Below are 27,326 nucleotides of genomic sequence, written 5' to 3' on the forward strand. Positions count from 1 at the left end.
CAAAACCTCTATAACATAGGCCCTTGATATCTTAAAACCTCTATAACTTAAAATGTTTTGTGTTTCCCTTGGACTTTAACTTATGGAGGTTCTACTGTACATTTAAATTATAAGGGTGTCCTTAAACGTATTTAAAAATGTACCGATAAATTAGTATAATTAACCGCTTTTATACAAAGTTGTATGGAATTTTTGTATGACGTTGTATGGGACTTTTGTACGACGTTGTATGGGACTTTTGTATGACGTTGTATGGGACTTTTGTATAACGTTGTATGGGACTTTTGTATGACGTTGTATGGGACTTTGTATGACGTTGTATGGGACTTTTGTATGACGTTGTATGGAAGCGGTGCGCATTTAAAAGTGTAGCATTTTGTACCTACCGATATTGTGATAGTATAAATATACCAATTTGTATCTTTTTATTATCAGGCAACATTCGCCTCTCATCTGAATTAATTTGTTATTTTTTAAAATATAACTGCTACACTCAGAGACGCTAAAAGTCATTGTAAACATCCCTGAGTGAAGATTTAGTATGATATCTATATTAATTATTGGTTAAATGATCGTGTATCGTCTCTGAGTATCGCATATCATGACATTTGACATTTAATTATAGTTTAAAATTCCATAGATTAAGTTATGAAGATGAGTTTTTTTTTATGTAATGTTTATATAATTTTAATAGTTGATTTATGGTCGTAATCTCAATATATTATTTGTAAATATAATTTACAGGAGTTCTGTACTTTCCGACACGCATAATGTAAATATATTTTTTTATATATTCACTCAAGATACTTGGGTTTTGTAGCGTTCTGCTTGACGTTTCTTTTTATTAAGATTATTTTAGTTTAAGCAAAGGGAATAATATATTTTACATACCATTTGGAATGAAGATGGACACACACTAATTTGGTATGAACACACAATATTGAATGTTTTGTAAAGAAAATATTAAGACTACAAAAAATGTCTTTGGCTTGTTATTTTTTATTTCATAAAGACTTTGTTACCATGATTAAAAAAATAAAAATTTTAATTTCTGTCTTTTTTTTATCAACCTGTTTAGTGTGTGATCACCTTTATGTTTGTTTAGGGGGTGCTCATTCGCACATTTATCGATAAAAAATTTTTTGGTTGGTTTAAATTGTTGGGTCATGAATGAGAGTGTGAGGTAGTGTAACAGGGTTTTGAAAATATGCACAAAAAATTTGTTAATTCATTTAATAATTCCTGCCAAATTTCATTCTGTTTTGTTTAAATTTAAAGTTATACTTTAAAAAGGTCAATTATTCTTACAGTTGTCGATATCGATACAAAATGACATTAGATTTTAAAAGTAAACTTTTCTTCCTATTTTCGAATTTCGAACACGGCATTTTTTTTTGTATATTCATATTTTTACTTTACATAATGTAAAAAGTGTTGTGTGAAGAATGTAACATGAAAAACAAATTTAAAACAACGTAAAAAATAACTGCTACATAACGTAGCGTGTTAACAGTAAGTCTGAAAGTCCTTAAATAATTTCACTGTATCGATATTGGTAATTGTGTTGACGTTTAAGTTTCGTAGATATCTAAGTGCGCGCGCACACCTTTGACCAAACTATCGCACAATTGTGCGATTGTCGATTATTTCGTAATCAATTCTACTATTAACACGACAAAAAATTGATTAGTGTATTCATCCATATAAGGTTATAGGAATCAAAGCGAGATCAAACAGTTGGGCGATAATTTAGTTTCAGGTGTGCGCGCGCTCTAATAGATGCAATAATCTCGGTGCGTTTGAGATGTCTTTGGTTCATTATGTACGCTAGTTAGTGACAGTATTCAGTGATGCAATAAATGACATAATTTGAAGCCTTTTATTTTTATTTTACACCAGAAACACGCTGTTTATTAATAGTTCCTAAACATTAGTAATGATAAAATATAACCTATGTTACTCACAGATAAATTACCTTTCTGATGGTGAAAGAATTTTTAAAATCGGCCCAGTAGTTTTTGAGTTATTTCCATACATACAAAAATACAAAGTTTTTCTCTTTATAAAGTTAGTATTAGACTAGTAGTTCCCCTGCGGTTTCATCCGCATAAAATTATGAAAATTTTATTTTATTGTGTACATGTGTCAAATTATCAATTGCAAATGTCAAAATGACATGACGATGACAAACCAGGGCAACCTTGCTTTCTTGATGTTGGCAGCAACTTATGGTGTACTTAAAGTGTACAATACAAAAAACTGCTTTGAATACCACCATAATAATGGTAGTTGTCTAGACTTAGCCTAGATCATCGGCGGTTACCTTGTGTTAGAACTGGTTAATATTTGTAGAAAGCGACTTTACAACAAACACAAGTTTGGTATCAAACGATTAGTCTTTGAACACAAACAACTTTACCGTTTGCCCAATTTGACGAGTAAACATCATTCCACTTTCCCTTGGACACGCCTCTTGTTTGCTTGATATTAAATGTTACTCTGTGGCTTTATTTTTGAGGTTACTCTATGAATTGAGTTTGGTAGGGATCCATTAACTATACAGATAATATATGCGTCAATTTAAAAATCGAAGCCCCTACTACAACTTTATTTTTTTGAAGAAAAAAAATATTAAAACAAAAATAACTTTGCAAGTTTTAAGAAAATTTTTCAAGTATATAACTGCGTTTTATCGAACAGTTTATTTCCGATATCAAAACATCCCATCTACTACAGGGAAGTTTGTTAAATCTATACTAATATTATAAAGAGGAAAGATTTGTATTTTTGTATTTATTAAAATAACTCAATAACTACTGGACTGATTTCAAAAAATCTTTCACCATTACAAAACCTACGTTATCACAGAGTAACAGGCTATATGTACTAATATAATTGTTATTTTGTTACGAAAACAAATATCGCCGTCAGACGTATTTCTGATAACACTATCGTAGTACAAAGGACAACGAAAGTTGATAAAATGAGCTGTCTTTCTTTGACTGACACTGAACGGTACAACACAGTATGTACTTAAGTATTCATATTGATTCCCTTCCTAGATTAGGCTATATTTTATGCTCTATGAACGTGCCAGACGATGAACTAGACTAGGTCTAGACTAGAGGAGAACTACCAAGAATTTTTTTACCTATTCTACGGCCCTGTGGGTGGCCTAAAATATCGTGGTGTTCTAAAGAATAATGTTTCGTTTTTAGTACACCATATGTTACAGGTCTTTCAAACAACTTATTGGTAGTAATTAGTTTAATATTATTTATGTTATGGAATATTTAAAAACAAATAAAACGTATGTAAACGGTAGCTCCACGGCCTCGGCCTCGGAAATCGTTTCTAGTTATTGAATCCAATCACGATCTTACCATACGTCACGGAACAAATTTTTTACACGGATCATATAAAATATTTTTGAAAAATATATTTGAAAAATTTCCGTAACGTAAATTGATCTTCACTTCAGATTCTCCATACGTAAGTAATGAAAATAAATGAAAAACCTTTTTTCTGTCAAACTAGTAACTCGCGCCATTAGTAAAAAGACCTATTAAAAAGGTTTTTTTTTATCGAAATATCAAAAACAGATTCTTGAATTGATTTGTATTAAGCGTTAAGATAAACGCTAATATTATAAATGTGAAAGTTTAAATGGATGGATGTTATAGTTTGTAGTTAAAACGGCTAAACCGATCTCGATGAAATTTGTCATAGATGTAGAGGATAGTCTGGAAGAACACATAGACTCCTCATTTTTTTTTTTTTAATTTCACGCGGACGGAGTCGCGGCCGAAAGCTAGTATCGTTATAAAACTGATTGGTCGGTTAATTGCTGCGTGACCTATATAGTTGATATTCCGACGAGCGTTGCTTCCTGCTGCCGTATATTTAAATAGACGACGTGATGCAACGTCTTACGTTCCCAAGTGACGATTGATGTTCCACCTTTTGTTGAAAAAAACCTGTTCGAAATATGTACAAACATTCGAATAACAAAAATCCGAGATATTATTATACTAGCTTTAGCCCGTCTCCGACCGAGTAGAATTAAAAAAACAACAGTAGTAAGTTGACTGTGTTCTTCCAGACTATGTTCTACACATATGCCAAATTTCATTGAAATCCGTTCAGCCGTTAAGGTTATAATCTCTAAGAAACATCCATCTAAACTTTCGCATTTATAACATTAGTAAGATTAGCAATTAGGAATGAAGTTTAAAAAATATGCACACTCTTAAATAATGATAGTTTTTATATAAAAATACTATTGAATTATTACTTTAGGTTTCTATTTTAGAAATTTCAAATGAAATAACAAGCATGTTTATGTAAAATGCAATGCTTGATTAATTCTAACCATCAGCTTAGAGATCGTATAATTTATTACAGAGCGAAAATGATTCGAATTCTTCAATCGACAGCCTCCGGTAAGTACCAGATAGGAGGCCCTTGATAAAAAAATGAATGCGACTTTGTTGACCTTATTTGATGGTAGCTACTCGCTTGAGATCTGAGGGGCCCTTTACAAAGACTGACCTTATAACGCAACGAAGTACCGACAAACATAAAAACTGTTTGTACTTGAAGATGTTGTAATTCCTTTCTTTAGTGTAAATAGTCATTAGACCATATAAATTTTTTTTTTTAAATTAATACAAAATTTGAAATGTTCATTGTGAATTACCATTTTTGTTTTTATTTTTAATTTCTTTTCTACTAGCTTTCGCCCGCGACTCCGTCCGCGTGGAATAGAAAAAAACAAAAGTGAATAGCCTATGTATTCTTCCTGACTATCTTCTATATCTATGCCAAATTTTATCGAAATCCGTTCAGCTGTTTAGGCTAAAAACTCTAACAAACATCCATCTAAACTATAGAGGAAAGATTTGTATTTGTGGTTTAAAATAAATCAAAAACTAAGACCGATTTCAAAAATTCTTGCACCATTGGAAAACTATGGTATCACTGAGTAACGCTACTTTTTTTCTACTTTTTTTTAAATTCCACGAGGATCAGGTCGCGGGCGAAAGCTTATTAATGAACGGGTTATTTTTTATTTGTACTGTAGAAGCATTTTAACAAGTTACCTGTCCATGTCCTTTTGCTGAAAATGAAACTTGGATAGAGGTTATTCTCGAATAAAAAGCTAGATTTTTTTATAAATCAATATATTACTGAAAAACTTACATACAAAATAACATAATAAAAACCTAACAACAATATAAAGATTTCTATACAATATGTTCGAATCAAACACTTTATAAATCACGTAAAACTATCATCAAAAAACTTTAAACATTATACATAAAAAATAATTACAGATTAAATATAGTAAATCAGTTTAATAAAAAAAACTTGTAGAAAAATGTTGCACTATTAACCAGATTAAAATGAAAAAAAAAAACATGTTAAACAAACAAAAAAAAATAGAAAAAATTAGACAAATTCTTATTTAAAGAGTGTATTAAAACGTTTTATTATCATATTTATTAGTTACCAGAAACAGTCAAAATTCTCGTTAACGAAATGGAAATCTCGAGTGGACGCGACTAGATTTGACATTTACCTTTTTTATTATTGCATTGACATGACTAGCAAAATTAAAAATATAATAAACTTTTGTATGTAAAACCGACTAGATTTACAATTACAACGAAAAACTGCGCAAATACTAAATTTATAGTTTTCTATACTAATATTAATAAAAAGAACAGATTTGTATTTTTGTATGTAATAAAATAACTCAAAAACTACTACACCGATTAAAAAACATCACCATTAGAAAGGTAATTTATCTGTGAATAACATAGGCTATGTTTTTTAATTTCACGCGGGCGAAGTCGCGTGCAACAGCTAGTTTGAAATAAAATGAATAGAATAAAAGCAATACTTTTAGTCAAATTTGAATGAAATTTAAGCGTGGCATTATTATTTAAGACTTTATAACATATTTATATGTTTTTTGCCGTCTTCATAAAAGAAGGTCGTACTTAATTCTTCTGTATATATGTACATATATATTTTTTTTTATAATTTAAAATTGATTAATACGATTAATTACTAACAATATACTATTATTACATACTAAAATTTCGGTGGGAGGAAACGACTTAGAAAACGAGTACATAAACTTACAACAGCACCTTAGTTTATTCCGTATATCGTTTAAACATTCCAAAAAAACTCATCTCAAAAATATTCATATAAAATATTGTACTATTTTAATTGAGCATAGACAATTATATAATAAAATCTTGAAAACTGACAAAAAATCTATATCTATACTATTATAATAAAGCGTACACACACTTCTTTGTTGCCTAAGATGTCAGCAATTACAGCACATTTTTGAATTCCTTTTTTAATCAAAAACCCTACATTTACGTCACGCTTTAGGCTATATATTTTCAGGCCATTAAATTTAGGAGATAAATTTTGGATAAAAACCCTAATGTGGAAAAGAGACCATAAGTTGCTACCAACATCAAGGAAGTAAGATTGCCAAGGTTTGTCATGTCATTTTGACATTTGCTATTGATAATTTGACAAATGTAAGCAACAAAATTTTCATAATTTCGTGCGGATGAAGCCGTAAGGGAACAGCTAGTAACGAATAAAACATATTTAAATTTGAATTATTTTCAACATAATAAATACATCGATAACGAACTCTAACTATATCAAAATATTTGATAACATGAATTAAAAGCAGTCCTTATTAAATCAACAAATATACCTAAATTTACAGATAAACAACCCTTCTTTATCATTGTAACTTGCAATATGAAAATAATTCTTTATGTAAACAATTAAGGCACTTTATAAGCAAAAAACAACAATAAAGTATTTAAAATTACAATTTATGGCAATACACTACATTATTTACATTTAGCACCTTTGAGATTTTATTTCATAAAGTATTATGTACAATACGTTAACAAACTAATATACTCTGATTTCTTGAAGTTGCCATAAATAAAAATTGTTTACAAGATTCTATAATCAAAAATAATCTTTGTTTTTCTTGCAAGTGAAATTTACCCATAATTTGGTACATGGATCGCTACATTGGTTACAAAATTAAGGAAACTTGATTTTTTAAATTATTTTTTACAATGTCCAAAAACTTATTTTTTTCCGTCAAGGGTTAAAACGGAGATATTAACTTGGAGTTGTACAAACTTGTGGTTCGGTATGTGACTTATTTTTGACCGACTTCCAAAAAGAAGGAGGTACTCAATGCGTCTGTATTTTTTTTCGTAGATTGCCACATTTTTGTCATTTACAGACAAAATATATTCAAGTGCCAATATAACCTACCGGGCCAGCTAAGTCTACAATACTACAGTTTATTTGTAAATCAGACAACATGTAATGTCATTTAACGATAAAAACAACATTACTGTCTCTTTCTAACTGCTCCTCGAGCTGTGAGACAGAGAGACCGCCGTGGCAACACAACTCGTCCAAACACACAAGCCCGTTGTACGTCCGCACCAGGTTTTGGTTATGGTCTGATCTCACCGACGCCGTGTCCACGTTATTCAACGTTATTGGATACTAAAATGTTTGAAAAATCAAATACTATTCTATTTGGCATAGATTCCATAAAATAACTAATTGCATTTATCTTTTAAAGTAAGAAATTTCTGTTTATTTATAGAGCTTGAGTTCGAATCCCGCCGTACCAATGTAATATTCAATTTTCGAATTATATATGTACAGTCGCGGAATTCCGCGGTGTTCCAGTTTAGGAAAAAATACCTTGTTCATTATAACGACACAAACTTCGATTCTTCCTACAAATGATATTAAATATAAAAATACATTTATAAACTGCGTCATATTTTTGTTCCGTATCTTGTTGCAAAATGTTTAAACCATTGTAACTTTTATGCTAAAACACTGCCAAATTCCCCGACTGTACATAATTTAGTCAACATTCTTACGTTGAAAGAAAACATCGTGATGCTTTACCTGGGAATAAATTCGAAGATATGTGTGAAGTCAACTAACCGAAATGCAGCATAGTTCACTGTGGCTTATTCACCACTAACTTTGGGCTTAAAGCCCCTTATTAAGGACGTAAGTTGGTGATGATGATATAATTATTCTGATATTATACATATAGTATTGTGTGTAATACAAACCTTGTAAACCCTTCGTATGAGTCCCTCTAGTACTCCGAAGAGCACCAGCTTGCGTTCATTGATGGCGAGGTCCTGCGGGCGCAAACGACGGCACAGGTCGCGTACTGTGCTGCCGTGCGACATGCCCGCGTACATCACAAACAGATCGTTAACCTTTGGTAGCTGACGCGCTGCAAATGTCACACTTCAGTACTAAAGATAGTAGTATATACTGAATATTATATACAGCTGTCCCCGGACAGCTTCATCCGCATTATAACAAGTTGATTTTATCCATTTACATTCTGTTATACTCAAATGCTCAAATGACAACGAAGGACTCTGCTATTGGCTGAACATTGATTCTTTGTTGATATTGTCTTGTTTTGTCCCTGTCCCAGAGAGCAGTTTTCTCCAATTTACTCAACCCCTACGTTTCAAAGAGTGAAAATATATAGCCTAAAGCGTATTATCAATGGAGAGACTTTTATTAAAAATGATATTATTGAAAAATATGCTGTGATTGCTGATTGTTTGTGAGAAATGTTTATACTTTATTATGTACTAGCTTTCGCCCGCGACTTCGCACGCATGGAAAAAATGTGTTCTTCCAGAATATCCTCTACATCTATACCAAATTTCAAAGAAATCCGTTTAGTCTTTTAGGCTACAAACATCCATCAATCTTAATAGATAACTTGAAAATCTTGGGTATTTTATTTCTATCGGCATATGAAATAGTAGTTTCAACACATATTGTTTCCGGAAAAGAATCTTTATAACAGAAGCATTACTTACGAGAACGAGCACAGAATTCTATACACTGCCGCTGCAAGCCAGCACACCTCGTCAGTTGACGCAGCTTCGGCGTCACACTGTATACCTGACAAACCAAAGGGACAAACTTAGCGAGAAAGTTTCCATTCATTTTTTGTACTATGTATACTCCTACTAATTTTGTAAAATTGTAAGTGTCTGGAGAAAGTGAAAAATTGTTTAAACCAGAACATCGTTTCGCAGTGCTTATCCTACTTCCGTAGTCGTCGCGTTTTCGTCCTCCAAGTTTAATCAATCCTCCATCAATAAGATGACGTCACTCCCATCTTGATCACTTCGCACGTATTCCACTCATCTCTTTCTAAAAGTAAAGTTCTTCCCCTCTTAATAAAATGTCCATACGTTTTACTCCTTAATAAGTCTACCACTGGTCTGTTAAAACAGTAGCATTAAATTAAGACTTATGGCTTATATACTCACCGCACAGTACTGGAATATAGGTACGAGGGTGATGACACCGTAGTATACAAGGTTCTGAACGCAGGCGCGCACCAGGCTCACCTCCACGTCTGTTAATGCAGCGATCTTAGACACGTGGTTGAAGCCGTCGATGTACGGCAGGATCTACCAACATAAAAATACATACAACATATGCCCAACAACATAGCGAGTAACAACATAAAAATATTACCAAACAACATAACAGAACATGAAGTTTACGACGCGTCGGACAGAAGTGTTTATGTCTCCAAAGTGTCAAGTAAATTAACACAACTTAAACTTTAAGCAAACAATTAAAACAAGAAGTCAATATGTCTCACTTGAATAGCAAAGCATTTGTTTTTAGATGCGTTTGGTATATACTTTTAAGTCTCAGTTAACCTCCGTTATTTTATAAGACGAAGGCGCCTCAGAGCCTTGTATTTACGGCCGCATGACTTCCTTATCAGCTGTTGACGCTATACAAAAACAACGACTTTACAATTACCACATGATATATGTATAAAACCTTTTAACGTGTTGTTGAAAAAACTGCGTATTTTGTTTAGTGGCTACTATTCGATCGCAAGTGAACTTTTTAATATCAAAATAAACGAAATGCATTTTGTATTCAACACCAACGGTAATCTAGACGGTATACCAAATTGAATCTTAACTTGACGGAAGAAGATTCAAAATTGCACAACTAAGTTTGAAGATGAACTAATTTTTGGTGCAATGGTGCATTGAATTGACCGTTACACGGCCTATAACCGGCTCCTATAGGGCCCACTCGAAATATCTTTACAGTTACGACTGTTATGTATTTTATAATAGATACAGTTTTACAATTTTGATAAGAAGAACCTTTACTGCCTTACAAATAAACACAATATAAAGTTAAACTCCTTAGTAAACTGAGTACAAGCAAATAGTACAAATTCTGCTTATACTCAGTTTATTCCTAAGTTTAAATTTATACCACGTATATACGTGGTATCTACTAATTTTGTAAAATCAGTAGGAAATCTCACAGGATTACAAATATTTGTAATGCTGTTGGATTGCAACCAAACAGACACGAAGAAATAACTATCTAAGTTAGGATGTATCGAATCTGGTCCCTTCATCGGTGGGATTATCAGACCTGTTACACACTGCGTTCGATATATGGAACGCAATATACGCCACATTATGATCGCTTTTCCGTTTCGCTTTGCTTGCAGTGTGCCTCAAGCTTATAATTCTATTTCGGTATCAACACGCAGTAATCGAGCGTGCTAACTCGACTCTTAATGCAATTAGACGTGACTAAACGTGCTAACTACCACACCTATAGTATACTGGTATATGCCAAAAGCACTTAGTAACGTATTTTTAACGTACAGTCGCGGAATTGTTCAGTGGTCCACTTACAGAAATAGTGCCTTGTTTCTTGCAACGAGACAAACTTTTATTACAAAATTGCTTTCGCCCGCGACTCTGTGTGGATTTAAAAAAATAACTAACTAGCCTATGTGTTCTTCCAGACCATACTCTACATTTACGTCAAATTTCACCGAGATCCGTTCAGTCGTTTAGGCTACAAACTCTAACAAACATCCATTCATCCATTTAAACTTTTGCATTTGTAATATTAGCAAGATAATAAGATAAGCAATTAGGTAGCATTCTGTTACGCAAACTACTATAGCTTTTAAGGAGTAATACGGTGAGATTCCGCGATTGTACTTAGCATTAAGTAAAAAACAATCTTTATAGATTCATCGTTTATTGCATTCAAATGCAAATGTAAAAAACAAGAAATCTTTGAAGAAGTATGTGTCAAAACGTGTGCGTGGGCGCTGGCGTCTTTATATGCGACTTGTAACTTTAATTCCTTAGTACTAAACACACGATAGAAGTTAAAAATCTCTTAGCAACATATTTTTTATAAAGAGGAAAAATATCCAAGTACAACGCTTTTATTGTATGTAAATGTATTTCTTTAAATACTGGCATATTTAAAACTGTATAATCATTCTATCCAAAAAAAAAGAAAAAAAAATAACAAATGTCAAAAGGTCTAAAACATCGATAACATTACAGTACAAAAACAATTTTATATTTTTAATGTAATCAATAACACGTAGCTTCAAATAAAAACAAATTACACTAGTTTCTTAATCTATATCTATAATATTATAATAAAGCGTAAACACACACTTCTTTGTTGCCTAAGATGTCAGTAATTACAGCACATTTTTTAATATTTTTTTAAATAAAAAGCCCTGCACTTACGTCACGCTTTAGGCTATATATTTTAACGCCATTAAACTTAGGGGCTAAGTATTTTAGATAAAAATCCTAATGTGGGAAAGAGACCATAAGTTGTTGCCGAATCAAGGAAGCAACACTGCCAAGGTTTGTCATGTCATGTCATTTTGACATTTGCTATTGATAATTTGACAAATATAAACAATAAAGAATTTTTTTTATAATTACATGCGGATGAAGCCGCACGGGAATAGTTAGTAGAATAAATATAGTAGAAACTCGATAAGCTAAAGTCCAAGGGAAACACAAAATATTTTAAGTTATAGAGGTTTTAAGTTATCAAGGGTATATGTTGTAGAGGTTTTGGGGTCTGATGGGAAGGGAACATTATTTTTTGAAGTTATAGAGGTTTTTAAGTTACCGAGGTTTGAGTTATCGAGGTTCTACTGTATTAAAAATGCAAATATAATTTAACAGTGAGGATAAAGGGTGAATACTGAAACGTAATTTATATTACGTTTATAAATTACGTTAACAAGAGTATCTTAAATGATAAGACCAAGCTTAAATACTAAATTCCTTTAAAATTTTGCCGTCTATGAGGCGCTTACAAAGTCAGTTTCGTTTCAATATTTGGTCGTAAGTTATTTCTATAATAAACTCTCTGAATAGTGTCTCGTTGAAGCTTGGCTAGAATTGCGATCTGTTGCGGCACAGGCAGCCCACAGTCGCCGGTTAAGGAGTTAATTTAATTCATCCTAATAGATCTATTTACGGATACAAGCGCAAGCTACAAGCGACGGCGGAATAAAATATTGTATTTTTTCACTGAAGGTAAATTGTTTGTTAAAAATTAGAGTTTAATGAGCCATAATAAATGTCAAACCACCGAATACGTTCTGTTTTAACTGATGAGTCGAACTGTACATCTTAAACTGTACGAGTGTAGTCAAATTCAACTGTCAGTTAAACTGTTAAAGTTTTGACACACTTAGCGTAAACTGAAGCGCATAAACGTTTAAAAAAACATTCATACGAGTTGAGAACCTAATTTTTGAAGTCGGTTAAAACCAGTGATAACAATTTGCTACTAAAGCTACACCCAAAATACATATGACGTTGGAAAAAATATTTAGGATATATTTTAAGAATACCACTAAATTATTTTTTACGATTCAACCGCTACCTCTTTTGGATTGGGCCATAGCATCCTGGCCGGTAAACAGAGGCGCTAGACCCAAGGCCTGCCTTACAACACGCACAAACTGCTAAATGGTCACTTTACAAGCATATTGAGTAAACATTAACATTTTCAACGTGTATGACAGCTTTTATGATTTAGGCATCCAATAAAAATAGATGTCATATACAAACCTATTAAATTGTATTTATTTTATTTTGCGATTATTAAATCGAAAACAGTTTTCCGGTCACTTCTGTAATCTCTACATTTATTAATAAAAACATCTCAAACAGCGTATATAAAATGTAATCAACATTTAAATAACCGGTTATTAAAACCGTAAATAACAATTATTTACATCGACAACGGGCCGGGACGTGACGACCTTCGGAAACAACTGTAAACACGATTTGCATTCATATCCACTTTAACACTCTAAATATTTGCGGGGTTCTAAACATTTTGTAATACAATTATTATTTTACGGCTTAATCGCGTCATACTTTTTCCGGTGACTTCACCGACCAGTTTCAGATCCTGCGGGGGTCCTTCTTCAGGGCGAGGGTTGAAGATAGAAACGAAAGAAGACTGGCTAGGTGCGAGGCGCGACGCGACCGCGATACAACATCTTTAACCCTCGCCCTGAAGAAGGACCCCCGCAGGGTCTGAAACTGGTCGGTGCCGACACCGGAAAAAAGTATGACGCGATTAAGCCGTAAAATAATAATCGTATTACAAAATGTTCAGAACCCCTGCAAACGTGAGTGCTAACCGCTGTTACCATGTGATGTAAAACAAAGCGAGCGGAAAGTGAACACCGCAAGATAACTGTGAGCATAATGTGTTACTATGAAACAAAATATTTGCTATCTTAATCAATAAGAATAAGGTTCAATTTGCTATAACACAATCTAGAGCAGTAATATAATTGTATTGTATAATTAATTTAATAAAATCATTAACAAGGAAAGGGGAAGCATTAAAAGGCTACCGGCATATGCCAGAGATATTGAACTTTGCTTTATGATGTCTACATTTTTAAGGTTTTTCCTTTGATTTTGATGTTTTAATTGCTTATTAAGAATTTTAGTCGACAAATCATACTTAATATTATAAAATGCGAAAGTTTACATGTATGGATGGATGTTTGTTTGAGTTTGTAGCCTAAACAGCTGAACGGCTTTCGATGAAATTTGGTATAGATGTAGAGGATAGTCTGGATGGACACATAGGCTACTTTTGTTTTTTTTTTAATTCCACGCAGACGAAGTCGCGGGCGAAAGCTAGTTTAAAAACATTTTTTAATGTAATCTAGCCTCGTTGACGTCATAAGTTTTGAATCTTAGACCACGATTACCAACTATAATTCCGATATGCTTACCAGTCGCTGGATTCGTATTTATTTGCATTAAATAATGGAATAATGAATATATTATAATACCAGTATATTGATGTTTTATTTATTTTTGTTGATCTCGTATTTAAATTATTCTGTTAATGGACTATATGTGACGCAGATGTAAATTATTTAAGATATCATTTTTTTACAGTTTATGAGAAACATGAATTTTTACTGCCAATGTCTGTACATGAATGTATTGTTATCTCTTTTTTAAAGAGTGTAAAAAGGATGACAGTAGTGCAAAAGTCTATATCAAGAATTTTAAAAATATCTAAATAATAGAGTATACTACAACTTTTTATTATTTTATTAACAATTGCCCCATGACTTCATAAGAAATTACCATTGTGTAATTTATTTTAAAACTGTAGCATCCCAAACGTGTTCAATGTGCGTTGACCCTAATATTAATTTGGGGAAACTAAACATTAGTTACAAGTGGGTGTAATTAAGTGATTAGCACGTGGGAGGCCGAGACTCCCGTGTCGGGTGTCGACCTACTGGCTAGGCGCCAGCATGACAGCATTACAGCACAGCGCCGCGGGTGACTGATCGCAAGATGGATTTGTTTTGATTCTATTTCTGATCTGAATTTAAAGATACGGCCTCCACTTGTAATATTGGCTAGATGTTATACGCGACTTTGCCCGCGTGAATTTAAAATAATAATAAAAATATAGCCTTTGTAACTCACTGATGACGTAGTTTTTTAATGGTGAAAGAATTTTTGAATTCGGCCCAGTTTTTGAGTTATTTCAATAGATACAAAAATACAAATCTTTCCTCTTATATTAATATAGATAAAAAATATTTTATAAGCTATGAACTATAAATATATTGGTTTAATATAGAAGTTATCTACTTCGTAGACTGAGATAAACAAGTCGTTTGCCGCAATATGTTATGCATACACGAATTTTATTTCTTTATTATACGCAACATTAAAATATCTCTAGGTTTCATCAAGTTTTTGAGAAATATTTAAATTGCATCTACACTTTTTTATTACTTTTATTCAATAAATGTATATACGCTATTATAAGAATAGATTGCCGTTATAAACACTTGTCTATCTATACTATTATAATAAAGTGTAAACACACACTTCTTTGTTGCCTAAGATGTCAGCAACTACACCATATTTTTGAATAATTATTTTTTTAATAAAAAGCCCTACACTTACGTCACGCTTTAGGATATATATTTTAACGCAATTAAACTTAGGAGGTATATATTTTGGATAAAAACTCTGATGTGAGATAGAGAGCATATGCTGCTAACATCAAGGAAGCAAAATTGACGTAGAATTTGACAAATGTAAACAATAAAATAATGTTTTTATAATATCACGTGGATGAAGCCGCACGGAAACAGCTAGTATAAGATATTTAGATACAACAATGTCTGTAGGAATTTACGATCATTGTCACTGCCCACACACAACGCACTCAACCTTCGGTAATTGCTCGGTGACAAACACCACTCACTGAACTACGGTATAAATGACAGACACACCAATATAAAGAAACCAGCTTTCGCCCGCGACTCCCTCCGCGTTGATTTTTTAAAAAAACTTAAGTAAATAGACTGTGTGTATTTTCAGACTATTCTCTACATTTATATCAAATTTCATCAAAATCCGTTCAACCGTTTAAGCTACAAACTTTAACAAACATCCATCTAAACTTTCACATTTATAATATTAAGTATGATTTGGCATTACTAATATCAACCACTATTATTTCATGATTATGAAAAATGTAATATCTTAATGTTAAAATTAAATTCTATATTTGTATTACAATTAATTGTTTCCTTACAACAAGGAGCAACGATCTGGTGATCGGTTTATTGACGCAAGTGCCCGCGAATGACTCCGTTCTATTTGTGTTCAGGTGAAATCTTCACGATTCGCTAACGACACATTGTCGCTACAATAACAATATCACAATTGTTTTACTTCTTACATTCTTGTAATTTCTCTAAGGAAATATACATTTTCGTTCCAATTCAACGTTATTTTAACAAGCGAACATTTGCTCATTTAAAAACACACATCACATCAATTAATGTTAACTAGCTTTCGCCCGCAACTCCGTCAGTGAGGTATTAAAAAATAATAACATCCTATGTCTTCTTCCAGACTATCCTCTACATCTATGCCAAATTTTATTGTGATCCGTTCAGCCGTTTAGGCTACAAACTCTAACAAACATCAAACCATCCTTTTAAACTTTCACATTTATAATATTAGTATGATTGGCCGCAAGGTATGGAATTTGACCAAAGGGCGTAGTCAAAGGGAGGCCTGCTGCCACCTGCCCCCTAGATAATCTATTGATTGATTAAAAAACCTAATATACGAATTGTGGCCGTGGAATCCGTCCGCGCGTAATTTCATAAAACTTGATTAGTAATATGTCTCCTTCCAGAATTTGGTTTAAAAATAATTGTGGCTTTCTTACCTGGTTGGTGGTCAAATCCCACTGGTCGGCAACAAACGACTGCCGGCTGTAGAGGAACACGGGCACTTGGTGGTCTTTGACTGGCGCTGGGTCGCTGTTCACCCGCACCACCGTCAAATGGGTCGTTGTTGTACCAACTGACAACAGATACAAACGATTGGAAAAATATATAAAACTACTTATGATGTGACTGCACATATAACTATCTCGCACATTCGGGTATAAAATAGCAGCTTTTTTATTTTATCAGTATACTTTGTACAGTCGAGAAAACTGACGGTTACCTTAAAAGCTACAATCATTTGAACATTTTGTAACGACGACGCGAAACCACCTAAACAACGCATCTTTTCAATGTATCTGTATGAAGAAGTCAGTGAGATACAAAGCTAATTTATTTTTATTACATCCCTTCGTTAGTGCCACTCTATCTAATAAGTTATTTATAGGGAAGGCGGAGGTTTTCTCGTTGCAATGCAAGAAATTTACTAAAGTGACACACCATGATGTCCGCGCATGTATTTTATTGGTAACAATTATATATGCAATATTTGCAATATATTAAGTCAAAGTTGAATAGCCGATGATATAATTGTGTAGTGTTGCTGATTTAACAATCCCGTGTAAACAATAATAACAGCTATAAAAAAATATGCTAACAGAATGCACAAATAAGCGAAGTGACATCTTGAAGCACGTTCAATTAACACGCGTCAGAGTTAATCACGTCAACGATAACCCGATAGCGGGCTATCAGCGGCGGGTTGGCGACTCGAATATCACTAGGGATGGGAAACAATCATTAACTAGCTATCGCCAGCGACTCCGCCCGTGTGGTATTAAAAAAAAACTGAGCCCCAGTAGCCTATGTGTTCTTCTAGACTATCCTCTACATCTCTAACTTTCATTGAGATCCGTACAGTAGTTTAGGATACAAACTCTAACAAACATCCATCCATCCATCTAAACTTTCACCTTATAATATTAGTATGAAGTACGATTTAGGGGTTTTTGTTCGATGTAATTCTAGAAATGGCTAGTACTTTTTGCTAGTCACTGCTTGCTTATTTTTGTTTCATAAATATATTTCTATCTATTATTATCATAATAATGCGATAAAAGTAATAAATCTATAATAATCTGATAAAACATTTTGGTGTTAATATTAGAAACGTCAGTGAAACATTTGAACAAAAATTTACGACTTTAATTTAAAGAGAGAGAGATAGATGTATTTTTGATTACACGTGTTTCGGTGTACACATCGGCGAGGAACATCACTAGTAAACATATAAATAGAAATTTAATATCAATGGTCGTGACGCCTACGTGTTTATGCAAAATGAATACTTGACAATCAGTGTATTAAAGTTAACCAAATAACACTTGGATTTTAATAAACGAAAAAATTCGTTACCTAAACAATGGATGGAATTTCTATCGACCGAAAAAATATACGACAGATATATCCGAATTAAAAAAATATTTAAAACTAAATCTATACTTATATCATAAAGGACTAGCTTTCGCCCAAGACTCTGTCCGCGTGTAATTGAAAAAAACAAAAGTGAATAGCCTATGTGTTCTTCCAGACTATCCTATACATCTATGCTCCGAAGACGACAAAAGTCAATTAATTGCCATTAGAATTTAAAAAAAAAAGTTTCTTTTTAACGAAACTTTTTGCTTTATCTGGTTTAATTTTTTTTTTTGCATTCGTCGTCGAAACGCAAGCCAGGTTCAGTTTGCAATAAAATGTATAAATTGTGAATGCAGTAAAATAAAACCGGTTGCACTTATATTGAAAGTTTAATGAACTCTAAACGAAATTACAGACCAGTTTTTAAGCGAATGCAGAACTATATTAGCTGTAAAAATAATTATAAAAGATGCAATTTGCATTAACAATTACGTCTAGACTGCTATTGTGCGACTAATGTTTATAAATATTAAATGTAACATATGTATAATAAATTGTTATATAAATCAAATCTATATTAATATTGTAAAGAGGAAAGATTTTTTTTATTTTTGGATTTTTTATGTATTGAAATAACTCAAAAACTATTGGACCGATTTCGAAAATTCATACACCATTAAAAAGCTACGTTATCAGTGAGTAACACAGGCTATGTTTTTACCATTTTTTAAAGTTCCACGCGGACGAAATCCCGAGCAACAGCTAGTCTTAGATAAGTTAATCGAGGAGTGCTATCTTTTATTTTTAAACTGCTATCTTTTTTATCTGTATCTCAATTATCAATTAATGTACAAAATAAACCAATTTATTCATGTTACCACACTTTTTGTACAAATATTTCTGCAATGAAAACGTAAGTTATGATATTCAACGATGAGTCGTGTAATTTCTCCTTATCAATAGACGCATCTTATCATGAGAGAAAAATATCGTACACGTGTACAAAAACATATTACAAATTGTATGATTGTCTGGCGCATTATCAGAGATACTCGTGGCCAATGTCTAAAATTAAACGTAAACAAGCTGGTATTTACTACGTTCTTTCAGACAGAGAAGATTAACAAAAAGCTACGTATCCCTCGGGAAGCGGACATTTTTTGGGGATGAAGCTTATCCCATGTGTACTCCAGAGTTTGTTTTATATCTGTGCCAAATTTCAATAAGATATGTTGAACCGTTGCAGAATGATCGAGTGAACATTAAAAAACTAAAATAATGAATCCACGGGAATCGTAACTATTCCAGGGATAAAAAGTAGCATATGTGTTCTTCCAGACTATGCTCTAAACCTGTGCCAAATTTCATGGAGATCTGTTCAGCCGTTTAGGCTACAAACGCTAACAAACATCCATACATCCATCCATCTAAACTTTAGCATTTATAATATTAGTAAGAAGTAAGATTTAATTACCAGTTAATTTTTTTTGTTTAGCGTGCGATAAACAGTCTTCTATTCAACGAGATATTATAACATTATGTTACAATAATTATGATAAACAAGTTCTCTCCACTTACGCCAACTGTGTATTAGGTTCACATTAATATTTATAATATATTGAACAAGTTTTAATGATTTAATCGCGTTTCTAATTTACATGAATAAGATTTTCGAGATTGATGAGAAATTAGAAATATGTATTTTTAATGTCCAGTTTACATTATCCCAGTCCAGTAATAAATTGGGTATGAACGTATACCCATTAAAACTGGTTTACACCAGTTTTCGATAGCATTGCAAACAAACAAAAGCATCCGATTACGAAATAATGTGTAGATTGTCACAAGACACGACTACTCCATATAATCCTATTGTCTAAGCTATAATAGACTTTATTAGTATAAGCATAAGAGTTATTTTAGAATGATATTTGTTTAAGCGGTTCTGCCTAGCAACGGAAAAGATAGCGCGTAATAAAATAAATCTCGATTAAATTAAGCCTGTTTATAACGAGTTTTTTGACCTGAATAAATTGTTTTCGTTTTCTGATGACATTTTTATTGTATTAGAAAATAACATGTCCAAAATAGTGTGTCCACAGCCTATGAAATCAGAGGTCAAACTTCAACTAGAATGAGACAACGATGTTTTGTTGTTCATGTTTCAACATTAAAGCCTATGGTAAGTAAATTAATTCTGCTGTAAACATTTCCGTCAGTTTAATCGCTTTTGATCTTGATTTCTAAAACATTTTACATTAACTAAATGCTTTCAATGTAAAGTAAGCGTTTTTTTTTATTGTTTTTGGATTCGACGTTTTAGAGCGGGCGCACTTTGACCAAACTATCGCACAAATGTTGCGCGATTGTCGATTATTTCGCAGCCAATTCAACTGTTTAGTTGCACAACTAAAAATCGAGTAGTGTGTACACCTCCATATAAGCTCATAGGAATCATAGCGCGACTAAACGGTTGTGCGATAATTTAGTTAAAGGTGCGCGCGCTCTTAATATTGAACTACTAGCTGTCCCCGTGCGGCTTCATCCGCATAAAATTATAAAAAAACTTATTTTATTGTTTTCATTTGTAAAATGTTCAATTGCAAATGTCAAAATTACCGTTACCATAATAATGCTTCCTTAATGTTGGCAGCTTGGAGTTTATGGTCCCTTTCCTACATGATGGTTTTTTCCAATTTAGCCCCCTAAGTTCAATAGCGTGGAAATATATAGTCTAAAGCGTGTGGCAAGTGTAGGGCTTTTTATTAAAGGAAGAATTATTCAAAAATATGCTGTGATTGCTGACATCTTAGGCAACAAGCAAGTGTATGTTTACGCTTTATTATAATAAGTATAGATAGAGTATAGATTAGTTATAGTATATGTTGAAAGTTAACGTTTTTCATCACTAACACGTAAAATATAAGCTTGGCATTGGTCCCAAGAAAGTTCATCAATGTCTACGGAACATTTTTTTACGTTTATCGTTTCGTAATTACATTTGTAGTAAGGATTTTAAAAATACAAGTCACGTTGCGAAATAACTAAAAAAATGTGTTAGTTTTATAACTTATCGAATAAAAAAAGTATTTTGAATTACAGATAATTCTAAGTAGGCATTTAATATGAAATTTAATAAGATCGAAATAAGTATAATAGTAGTTAATTAGTCTTCTCTTAGACGGACTATTAACTTATTATTTATATTGTTATTTGTTTATTTAATACAAGCTGTTGCTCGCGACAACGCCCGTGTGAAAAAAAAATATGGCCAGTACCATAGTACTCACAGATAAATTACCTTTGTAACGGTGAATGAATTTAAAAAATCTGCCCAATAATTTCTGAGTTATTTCAATACACACAAAAATACAAATCTTCCCTCTTTATAATATTAACTAGTATAGATTATCATTATTTTCTTACAAACAAATCTTATTATGAGAAATTATTGTAAAATAAAAAAAACAATTTTGTATTTTTTCATACAGTAGAACGTCGATAACTCAAACCTCGGTAACTTAAAACCTCTATAATTAAAAAAAATAATATGTTCCCTTCCCATCAGAGCCCAAAACCTCTACAACATAGGCCCTTGATAACTTAAAACCTTTATGACTCAAAATATTTTGTGTTTCCCTTGGACTTTAACTTATCGAGGTTCTACTGTATTATAAAAGCTAAGCTAAGCGTTGTTTATCTCGTATCTAATTACCCTGATTAGGTTAATAAAGGTGAATAACTTTAGATTATAATCCTACTGTTTTCAATCTTACGTGATTTAATTCGATAAGCTTCGTTGCGCGGCCGCGTTGATTTATGGGTTCCACTTCATACACGAATAAACATACATAGCGTATAGATTTTAAATGGAAAATCTTACTTATCTATGACCTAAATGTACATTTATAGAGTGCAAGGATTCGCTCGTGACTTCGTCGGCATGGAATTAAAAAAACAAAAGTTGTCCGTGTTCTTCCAGACTATCCCCTACATTTATGCCAATTTTCATCGAGTTCATTCAATCGTTTAGGCTACAAACTAACAAACAAACATCCATTAATCTATCTATATTTTCATATTTATAATACTAGTAAGATTAAAATAATAAAGTGAGTACTATTGAATTATTAGGAACAAGTTAGAAACTTTAAGATGATTCTTCAATTTGGATTTTTCAATAGAAGAGTATAAAAAAAATATTTCGTAAACATTTTAAGCATGAAGTTACGAAATAATACAGAATTTGGGTTCAAAGTGTCTTACTAATATTATAATTGCGAAAACTTGAATGGATGTTAGTAGCCTAAACTGCTAAACGAATCTTGATGAAATTTGGCATAGAGGATAGTCTGGAAGAACACATAGGCTACTTAGGGCCTGTCCCACCAAATTGTAATTACAAATATCGGATTTTGTTGCCTTATCTGACAGTGACGTCATTTTTAAACTATCGCTTAAATCAGCCAGTGGTAGGACAGGTCCTTGCTCTTTTTAATTTCGTGTAGAATCGCGGTTGACTGCTAGTAAATAATAAGAGGGAAAATTAAAAAACATAAGCTGTCGATAGTCATTAATCGTGGTAAGTTATAGTCTGTGTTGTGTGGCGCATAAATTATGCAAAGTATTGGCGTTCTATTATTGTTTAGAACAATTGACTACCAGTACATATAAAGCTGTGCATACACGTGCCGTAATTGAATAATTATAGTGATGTAGGTTACATAATGTTTAAATATGTATTAGTAATGTTACTAATATAAATGCGAAAGTTTTGATGGATGTTTGTTACAGTTTCTAGCCTAAATGGCTTAAGGGATCTCGATGAAATTCGGCATAGATGTAGAGGATAGCCTGGAAGAACACATGGGCTACTCACGTTTGTTTTCTTTTAATTTCACGCGGACGTAGTCGCGGGCGAAGGCAAGTAGACAATACGAATATTACTATGTAATTTATTAGAATTAAATCAGGCATAAAGGTTAATGTGTCCGATTAATTTTATATTGTCGCTCCGTTAATGCTGGGTTTCTGAAGTTTCCATTTATTTTATTACTTAGAAATTCTTGATAGGTTGACCTAAATTTTAACGCAGTAAAACTCAAGGTATATAAAACTAAAGTGCGAAAACGCATTTCGTAAAGTTATCAAATCAACTTAGTAACGAGTGGTTTTAAAGTAACTGGGAAACCGGCGTTAAGTCTATCCAAATCACAGTAGAACCTCGATGAGTTAATGTCTAAGGGAAACACAAAATATTTTAAGTTATTAAGGACCTATGTTATAGAGGTTTTGGGCTCCGATGGGAAGGGAACATATTATTTTTTTAAGTTATAGAGGTTTTTATGTTATCGAGGTTCTGCTGTATACGATCTTAGTAAAATCTTTTGTCAAGTATTTTAGTTTACGACCGTTTCAATTCTTTAAATTGCACGACAAATTGACAAGAATGTGATAAAATTTTCATCAAGATGGAATCGTTAAACCACCATATCGCATAATCATGTCATACATTTTTAATTTTACGACATTGTTTTCGTATACTAACAGATATCGGAGTGCTTGTTCTATTTTAGATTTTTTTTCTGTCGTGAAATTAGGTTAACAAATTAGAACAAAGAGACGAGTTGAAGGGATTCGAGTTAATTTTTTTACTGACAAAGGTAATATTTTCATTCGTATGTAAGTTTTTATATATGTGGGTTTGTACGTTAATTTCTAAGTGAGAGCCTACAGTTTGACAAACCGATTTTTACGAATGAAGTGACTTTTGTTTTGTATTCTTTTAGTTTTTTCTTTTAATTTCTAAATCGTTTTTCCTACGCTTATGAGTAGGGTTTTTTTTTTGAATTAATATAAGGATCTACGCATAACGTAACTACGACTGTGGGTTCATGTATGTTTTAGTAGAAACGCATTGCGTAAATCTATTTTTTTTTATATATTTTTTTTAAATGTCACCTGTTAATGTACACATCCTCCTGCAGTTGATGTCCTGCATCACCTGCTTCATGAGACAGCCTAAATCCTTGGCGTCGCCTGACATCGACTGCTTCGACAGCCATTCCGTCTCCAGTTCCATAGACAACTGGAAATCAGATACAATGTGAATATAGTTATTTAAAATAAGGGTTTTTATTAATTCTGATTGAAGCAGTTAGTATTAATGGAGACATTGTACACTGAATCTGTGCAAAGATCGTCGTCAGTTGTCAATGGGGAATAGGAGGGGCAAGGTGTAATTTCTGTTATTCCAAAGAGCGATAAGATTTTTTTTTATTAAAATAAACTTTAAAGTGGTTTTTGAGTTCATGTGGATATAAAGATAGTTGTAACTTTAATAATTTTAAGTTAAATATAGGAATGGGGCAGCTATAACTCCTGTCCCCTCCCCCTTACGACGCCTATATTATGTGTAATTTAGTCTTGGGTAGTACACGTACGATGTACTAAAAAGTAATGTTACTCGGCACTGTACTAAAAGTAACGTTACCGAACGGCTTCTGTTAATCGGACATTTAGTACTTTTAGTACACTACACGATATCGGTGTTCGCCTTTTTGTCAGATTGAAGCATCCACCTTCGATAATGAGAATCAAAAGTGGATAAAATTATTCATAACTAAATTTATTTTCGCTAATAACATATGTTTGACCCTGCTTAAAATTTGATGTGAAGTAATATATAACCCTCGTTATATTCTATTCATGTATTGTGTTTTAACAAAACTGAAGTACTAAAGGTACTAAAAGTGTGTACTAGTACGTTTTCCCAATTGTACTAGTACGGTGCGCACTTGCAGATGTCCGATTAAGCCCAAGACTAGTGTAATTGTATACATACCAGGTACTCAGTAAGTTTTTTCACCAAAGGCTCCAGATGTACTGTTCTCGCCCAAGCATCGCATACAAAGCACAAATTGAAATAAAACGCATTCCTTGCATATTTCTTGTTATCTATTCTCACAGGAAATCCCAGTATTTTTGAGCCAAGAAGAGTTCTGGTGACAAAATATACATACTTTACTAAAAGATATTAACAAGTGTTAAATATTGACAATTTTAAACAAAATTATTTAATAAAAACCACTAGTAGCAAGATTTAAACACGTATTTAAAATAATTACGAAATACAGAAACTTTTTCGATGTTTGTAAACAAATGAACGCGATAACAAGTGATACGTTAACTACTTAATTTGTTAAGAATAAATAATAATTTCAGTAATACTTACACAGTTAATGTGCATCTCTGTAATTGCACTTTTGGAATAATATAGTGACTAACAGTATCGAAAATATCTTTAGAAATATAGTTCTCCGGTACTTGACAAGTAATTTTGGGGCCCGCGGTATGATGGAATTCACATAAAAATATGCAGCGAATAGGTCCTTCCTGCCCACAGCCCTCGTAATATTTTGCGTTTGCATCCATAGTTAATATACTGGAATTTTGTATTAACACGACACTAATTCACATTTCTAATTCTTTAAACAAATTGCCACTATTATGGTTAGCAACTAAACATATTTTAATTTGTCATAAAAACTTATATCACTATCACGATAACGTAAGAGTCGAAGTTTTGTTACACAATCGTATAATCCTACCACTCGCGCGGCACATGATCAACTGAAAATTTTAGAAACTTGAAATCATTTTTATTTGTGATAGGCGAACTCCGAAACGAGATGACAATGGTTCGGAATGTTGGCATATGCAAAAAAGTCAGAAAAGAAATGTTATCGTTCAGAAACATATTATGTTCATCTTCATAATTATGTGGTTTGCATTTGTTTAATTTAGCACATGGTTCAGGCTTACTAAGATATTTAACACGAATAAACTTCGCAGAATTATTTGCTGACAATACATTACAAATACTTCCTTATAAACTTCATTTACTCTGCCAGTTGTTGTCAAGGAGTGTTTTCACTATTTTTGAACGAAGTCTGCAAGTGTCAAGTGCGATCAGCTGGCCAACTGTCACTGTCAATGATATTCGATATCAACTGATAACAGAAAAGTGGATCTTGTTTTGATAATATTTTAATATAATCTAATTAAAATGGAAAAAAGTAAATTTAGATTACTCGTTGGTGCTACAGGAAGTGTTGCAGCTCTAAAAATACCAATTTTAATAGACTCTTTATTAAAACTAAATGATCAACAGCAATATATTTTTGAGGTTATATTTATAAACAAAACGTTTCGTAAAAACTGTTTAGTTTATATAAAGTGACTTATTCTAATAATTTAATTAGATCTATGTTGTTGTAACAGAACATGCGAAACATTTCTTCGAAACTTCAAACTTACCTGGTGATGTTAAAGTATACGACGATGCAGAAGAATGGAGCAGTTGGAATAAAAGAGGCGATCCTGTTGTTCACATAGAACTTGGAAAGTGGGCTGATATGATGATCATTGCACCTTTAGATGCTAACACTCTGGCTAAAATGGCTCAGGTACGAGATAATTCCACTGGAACCAATCTTAATTTTCATTAAAAATATAATGTTATAAATAGGGAAGATTTGTATTTTTGGATTTCTGTATGTATTGAAATAAGTCAAAAACTACTGGGTCGGTTATAAATATTAAAAGGTAATTTATTTTTTCATTTGACATGGACAAATTCGCAAGCAACAGCTATTTAAAAATAAGATACAAGATAGTATTTAAATGAAGTGTAATATTTTATTGGACCTATAAGTAGTTTATTAAGAAAATTATAGAACTTAAGGCCAACTCATTTAATTATATCAATAAAAAATATATAATTATAATTAATAAACACACTTCTTTCTTATTTCTAAATGTACTATAAAATTTGTTTAGTAAATGCTTATATTCCAGGGTCTTTGTGACAATCTTCTAACCTGTACCACCCGAGCTTGGGATATGAGCAAGCCGTTGCTGTTTTGTCCTGCGATGAACACAAGAATGTGGGAACATCCTCTCACATACAAACACATACAGATACTAAAGGAATGGGGCCATGAAGAAATACCACCTATTAAAAAGAAACTAATATGTGGCGACACTGGTGTAGGTGCTATGGCTGAAGTCGAAGCTATCGTTGAGAGAATAAAAAGTGTTGCCAATGATAAAATGTTGAAAGCAAACAATTAAATAAATTTTATTGTTAATTGATTGCATTGTAAATAAATTTGTTTTTATACATAATTATTTTGCT

General features: G+C 32.4%; 2 protein-coding genes across 2 annotated transcripts; one reads left to right on the forward strand and one right to left on the reverse strand.

Moving 5' to 3' along the window:
- Nucleotides 1–7,296: 7,296 nt before the first annotated feature.
- Nucleotides 7,297–25,812, reverse strand: LOC106108842 (nitrogen permease regulator 2-like protein). Its single transcript, XM_013290128.1, has 8 exons — nucleotides 25,362–25,812; nucleotides 24,972–25,128; nucleotides 24,089–24,215; nucleotides 16,708–16,844; nucleotides 9,402–9,545; nucleotides 8,943–9,027; nucleotides 8,166–8,335; nucleotides 7,297–7,575 (listed from the first exon to the last, which is right to left on the reverse strand). The coding sequence occupies exons 1-8, from the start codon at nucleotides 25,559–25,561 to the stop codon at nucleotides 7,393–7,395; spliced, it is 1,203 nt and encodes a 400-aa protein (XP_013145582.1). The 5' UTR covers nucleotides 25,562–25,812; the 3' UTR covers nucleotides 7,297–7,392.
- A 322-nt stretch (nucleotides 25,813–26,134) lies between these two features.
- Nucleotides 26,135–27,326, forward strand: LOC106108843 (phosphopantothenoylcysteine decarboxylase). Its single transcript, XM_013290129.1, has 3 exons — nucleotides 26,135–26,315; nucleotides 26,392–26,595; nucleotides 26,987–27,326. Exons 1-3 carry the CDS (start codon nucleotides 26,196–26,198, stop codon nucleotides 27,260–27,262), a joined length of 600 nt encoding a protein of 199 aa, XP_013145583.1. The 5' UTR covers nucleotides 26,135–26,195; the 3' UTR covers nucleotides 27,263–27,326.

The sequence above is a fragment of the Papilio polytes genome, unplaced genomic scaffold (assembly GCF_000836215.1).
Source record: "Papilio polytes unplaced genomic scaffold, Ppol_1.0 DF821400.1, whole genome shotgun sequence".
Classification (NCBI taxonomy): Eukaryota; Metazoa; Arthropoda; class Insecta; order Lepidoptera; family Papilionidae; genus Papilio; species Papilio polytes.